Genomic DNA, 5,173 nt, shown 5'->3' on the forward strand with positions numbered 1-5,173 from the left:
CCCCCCAGCCCCCGATCCAGGTGTACGGGCTGGAAGGGCGCTACGCCACCGCGCTGTACTCCGCCGCCACCAAGCAGAAGAAGCTGGAGCAGGTGGAGAAGGAGCTGAGCCGAGTGTGGGTAAGGTGGTGTGCAGCCTGCGCCGGCACGGCGGGTTGGGAGCGGTAGGGGCTTGAGGTGGGCTCGGCTCTTGCAAGCTGTGCTGGCCCGGCGGGCCTGCTGCCTGCGCTGCGCCCCCAGCGTCAGGCTGCTTGGAAGTGGTACGGGAGGAGCATCAGCTCTGAAAGAACCATACTGTAAATGAGCTACGCTTGGAGCTGCCATTTCACTTCCCGTCGGCTTCAGACCGCTTCATTCTCACTCAAGGAATGACCGTGTTGTCTGCTTTGGCTCATAGCGCTGAGGGATGTGGTGTAGTTGGGAACTGTCAGTGTTAGGTCAGTGGTTGGACTGAATGATCTTCAAGGTGTTTTCCAACCTAGATGATTCTGTGATTCTGTGGGTAGGCCAGTTAGGCCTTGTAATGCCTGGAAAACTCCTGTCCTTTATCGCGTTGTTTGTGTATCCTCTTAGACTCTCTTGAAGGACCCCAAGCTATCCAGTGTTGTTATGAACCCTCACACCAAGAACACAGTTAAACAGAAAGCTGTGAATGATGCCTTAGCAAAAGAGAAGATGTCCCCAATTACTGTAAACCTGATGAGTGAGTAACCCTTTTGACTTCAGAAAAACATCTAAAAGGCTCCCTGGTATTCCTGGTAGCTAATCAAATCCACTTCTAGCGGGTGCTTTAACACCTTTCGATGCATCTGCCTCTTCCAGATTTGCTTGCTGAAAATGGTCGCCTGCGTTACACACCAGACATTGTTTCTGCCTTTGGGAAGATCATGAGCGCATACCGAGGAGAAGTGCTGTGCACAGTCACCACTGCGCAAGTGAGTTCAGAACCTCTAGATTGAGCTTAACAGCGGTAAAAAAGGCAAACTTCTTTAGCTTAACTTTGCTCTCTCTACTTTTAGTACTTTCTATATGAGTAGGGAGGAAACATCTCTACCAAGATGAAAGTCTTTCTGCAAATAGTTTTTTGATATTCAACAATTATTCGTCAAAAATTAAACCTGTTCCTCCTATTTCAGCCTTCCTCTGTGTGAACCCAGTGGCTGATAAAAGTCAGCCTGGTCTGCAGATACAGCTGCCCCTGTTCTTATTTCTGTCATCAGGATCATACAGATCAGGTCAGCACTAACAGACGAGCCATTAGCTAGAGCAAGGCAGGTACCTGACAGGACTGAGAATGCCTGTGGTGCTTGGTGCTGTGCAACTGCCTAATTTCCCGCCTGCAGTGATCAGGACAAGCAACTAACTGAACCCATAGGAAGACTTTTTCAAAAAAGTAGCAGACAAGCAAGTCTGGCTGGTGCTCAGGAAGGTGAGAGGGAAGATGGTGTCTCCATGAGTTGTAAACATTGGGCTGGAGACAGGGTGATTCTGGCACTTAGTAACTTCTTTGTTAATGGATCCATGCCTAGGTCCAGAGTGGGAAACTGGTCAGCTAGATACAGAATGTAAATCTATAGATAGCCCATGTGTCAGCTACAGCAGACTGCTTGCCTGGACTAACTAGACTGATAGACTTCTGATTAACTGGCTCCCTGTAGGCTGTGAGCACAGATTGTCAGTCTAGTTGGTAGCCTTCAGGGACACATGGACTCACAAACCTGTGCAAACATTTCCACAATTTTTCCTAAATATTTTATATGTAAAGTTGTTTTCTTGCTGCTTTTTGTTGATGTTGGTTTCTTTTGGCTCTCAAACGGTTAGCTATTAAATAGAAATTATTTAAATTGCCTGTAACATAAAGCCACGACTTCAGTGAAGTCTCTTTTGTTTCTACCTCATTGGTATCCAAGTGACTTCTAGGGATAGCAAAGACAGATGCACAGTGTCTCTCTTGCAGAGCTGCAGAGTTCTTCCGTGGTCGTGGAGAGAGGCAGCCTTGGCCAGGAGCGTTCTGCAGGCTGCAGCAGGGCAGGGAGCTTGATGCCAGTGTCCTCAGTCACTACCCAGTGCTTTACAGGAAACAGTGTTTCTAATCAAGCTGATGATCTTAATTGTTAGAAGCAGCAAAATTAAATCTTTCCTTGTACAGCCTGAATGATGCTGTGAGGCAGATCTTAAGGTTTTCCATTGAGTGCTTATTTTAGCAAGTAAGGATTCCTGACACCATCTGAAGATGTCAGCATCGAACTTTTGCTGGGAATCTGTCTGCAAATAACCCAGTGTTTTACGAAATAAGGAGGACACAAAGTGACTGCTCTTTCTGTGCTGCTCTTTGGTTATTCCTGCTCAAGAAGGCTGCTTAATCTGCCTTCCTGGTGGAAGTGTCTGTCTTTAGAAGAATCTGAATAGAAAATGTGGGTTCTCATTAAATCATTTGAATATTTTCAAGTCCTTCATTTTCCTTCTGTTCATATTTTTCAGCCCTTGGATGATACCAGCCTTACTGAGCTAAAAAGTGCTCTGAGTGGATTCTTGGCTAAGGGAGAGGTCTTGAAGCTGGAGTCAAAGGTCTGGATTTTTGATTTGTAAATAAATTTCATCAGGTTCATGTTAAGTTGGGCTTCTGTCTCACTGATCTTTTAAAAAAAAATAATTTCCTGAATCCAGTTGCTATATTATATAGTTCTGTGCTTTCTTGTAGACCTGATGATGCTTTAATTACTAAAATCTTAACCTTGGAATACAGAGACTGCAAAGTTACCTTTAAAAAGTCTCTCTTAAAAGCTTTTTTATTACTAGTGTAAAAGTTATATATTAGGCTAACAAGTTTTTGCTAATAGAATTTCTGTTCAATGTTTCTTCTTTAGACTGATCCATCAATCCTTGGTGGCATGATTGTCAATATTGGGGAGAAGTATGTGGACATGTCAACAAAGTCAAAGATCCAGAAACTCACCAAAATCATGAAAGAGACTGTCTAGCAAGCTGTGCTAGTAATTCACAGTGGAACCTGTCAGATGGAAACAATAAAATTATTTCTCCTTGAATAGACGGTGTGAAGTATTTTGATTCAGGAAACAGCACTGAGTGCGAAAGGTGGTGAAGCTGCAGTGAGTTTCACTTAGCTCCCACTGACACAGCTTGACAAAAGTCTGGCTCACCCTGACTGCAGGTGAGTGGTGCTCTGAAGGAAATGAAGAATAAGGCTCTCGGAGCTGATAAATGGGGTCACTGCTGCTGATGTTCTGTCAGTCTCCAGGGTAAGCTTTTGCTCAGGATACTGTCAGGACAGTGGAGCAGAGCTAGACAAAGCTTAATAGGATACCAAGGGTATTGCCCTCAGGGCAGCTGGCCAAATCTAGTAATTATTAACAAAAATTGGGGGAGAGATCAGTGTAGGACTTGCTGTGTTCTCTGGCAGCAGAGCACAGATGGTCACTGACAAGCTGCGTGTGTACCCTCTGGCACGCCTGGCCACAGAGTGGGGCCTGGGCCAAAGTGGTGGTACGCACTGAGTAATGGCATTTGGCATATTGAGCAAGTGCCCTTTGGGGGTTTTTCAGGGGTGGGTTTTTTTTTTCAATATGAGTTTTTGATAATTTATTTTTGATGGCTGGCTGACTACAGATTTGGTCAACTATCCAATTTTCAGACCTGAAAAAAGTGCAAACAATGCATTACAGAGATGAAGTGTGGCGTGTGTCTGACATTAAATGCTGGTGACTTCTCTGCTGCTGGGTCTATCACTTTGCTTATACCTATGTAGTCCTTTTGTTAAAAATCCTCATCTGAAGATTGTTTAAGGTATGTGACGGCACATCACTCTTCTTCAGCGCTTCTCAAGAATGTAACACTACACAGTTAAACTTTTAAAAAACCTGGATTTATTCTTGCATAATTTCACTTGCACAGCTACAGTCTCATCTGTGTCAAACAAATTGCACACACAACCTAAAACGGTATTGGCAGTTTCCACTTCAGTGACTGCAGTCTGGGAAGCAGCACAATTCCTCACACAGGTGAACACATTTTAAGGACTTTATGCTTAATTGGACTGTGTCTGTAAATAGAATTATTTAACCAAGTGTGGCTCAGGAAAAAATACATTCGCAGCAACCAAAGTACAGTTGAAATTTTCTTATGAGAAACGGTGTCTGATTCATAATTATTCATTATACATATTATGAATGCTTTAAGAAACCAAAAGAAGCCAGCTTCACAGTGTCAACATTTTACTGTAGAATAGTTGATGTGATGTAAATGGACAATACAAATTAAATCTATTTCCTCTGAAATTAAAAAAAAAAAAAGTAACTTTTTCTCCTATTTGACCAGATCTTATTTTATAATGCCTTTGTCATTTTTAGGATCATATGCATATTACAGACAGTACAATCTTCCTTTTTAAGGAAAACCAAAAAAAGGGAAGTGGTACCATTTGTTTGGCAGCAAAAAGTGCACTAAAAATAACACCACCACCAGCAGGGAGGGAGATTCCCCAATTCTAAGTATTAACATTGAAAAAAATACTATGGGTATCTTTTTCTTCAACAATTTACCAACATGAAGTAGAAAGTACCTATTATGCCATCTGCAAAGGCTGCCTGAATCCAAATTCCTTTTGAGCGACTTGAGGCCTAGAACAGTAATTCTGCACAAGTTGTTAAAGCCAGAGCCTTCTGGGAGAACCACAGAGGGGGGCTTAGGGGTTGTTATGCCACAAGGGGAGCATGTGACTGCGGTGGTGGCTTTACTATAGGCCTTGCCTAGGTGGAATGGATGCGTATGGTGCAGGAGGGTTGGTGCAGGTGCCTCTGCCCCAGCATGACCTTTCAGGCAGTGCTGCCCAGTCACCCCAAAAGCAGCCCCTCCTGGGGTGAGCATGGTGGCACAAACCTAGGAGATCCTGAGAGATGTGGCGAGATGGGGCAAGAGGGAACGAGTGTGGGGGCAGCGAGTTGGCCAAGCACCAGGACCAGCGTGATGGTTCTGCACCCAACCTTCCCTCTTCCTCCTGGCAAGAACAGGTTACACTGTAAGGCCCTTCTCATGGAGCAGCCACCACAGCCAGGAGGAATTTCCCTTCCAGTCCATCACTGGATGGACACCCACCCACACTGTGGTTTGTTTGTTGGGGTTTTTTTCTGGTTGTTTGGGTTTTTTTTTGGGGGGTG

General features: G+C 44.3%; 1 protein-coding gene across 1 annotated transcript; it reads left to right on the top strand.

Moving 5' to 3' along the window:
• Positions 1-5: 5 nt before the first annotated feature.
• On the top strand, positions 6-3,046 carry ATP5PO (ATP synthase peripheral stalk subunit OSCP; the record flags this gene model as incomplete). Its single annotated transcript, XM_026846566.1, has 5 exons — positions 6-119; positions 573-702; positions 822-934; positions 2,481-2,567; positions 2,867-3,046. Coding segments are annotated over 5 exons (558 nt in total), but the record flags the coding sequence as incomplete, so codon positions are not given.
• Positions 3,047-5,173: the final 2,127 nt, after the last annotated feature.

The sequence above is a fragment of the Athene cunicularia genome (genome assembly GCF_003259725.1).
Source record: "Athene cunicularia isolate RWA chromosome 1 unlocalized genomic scaffold, athCun1 chr1_part1, whole genome shotgun sequence".
Lineage (NCBI taxonomy): Eukaryota > Metazoa > Chordata > Aves > Strigiformes > Strigidae > Athene > Athene cunicularia.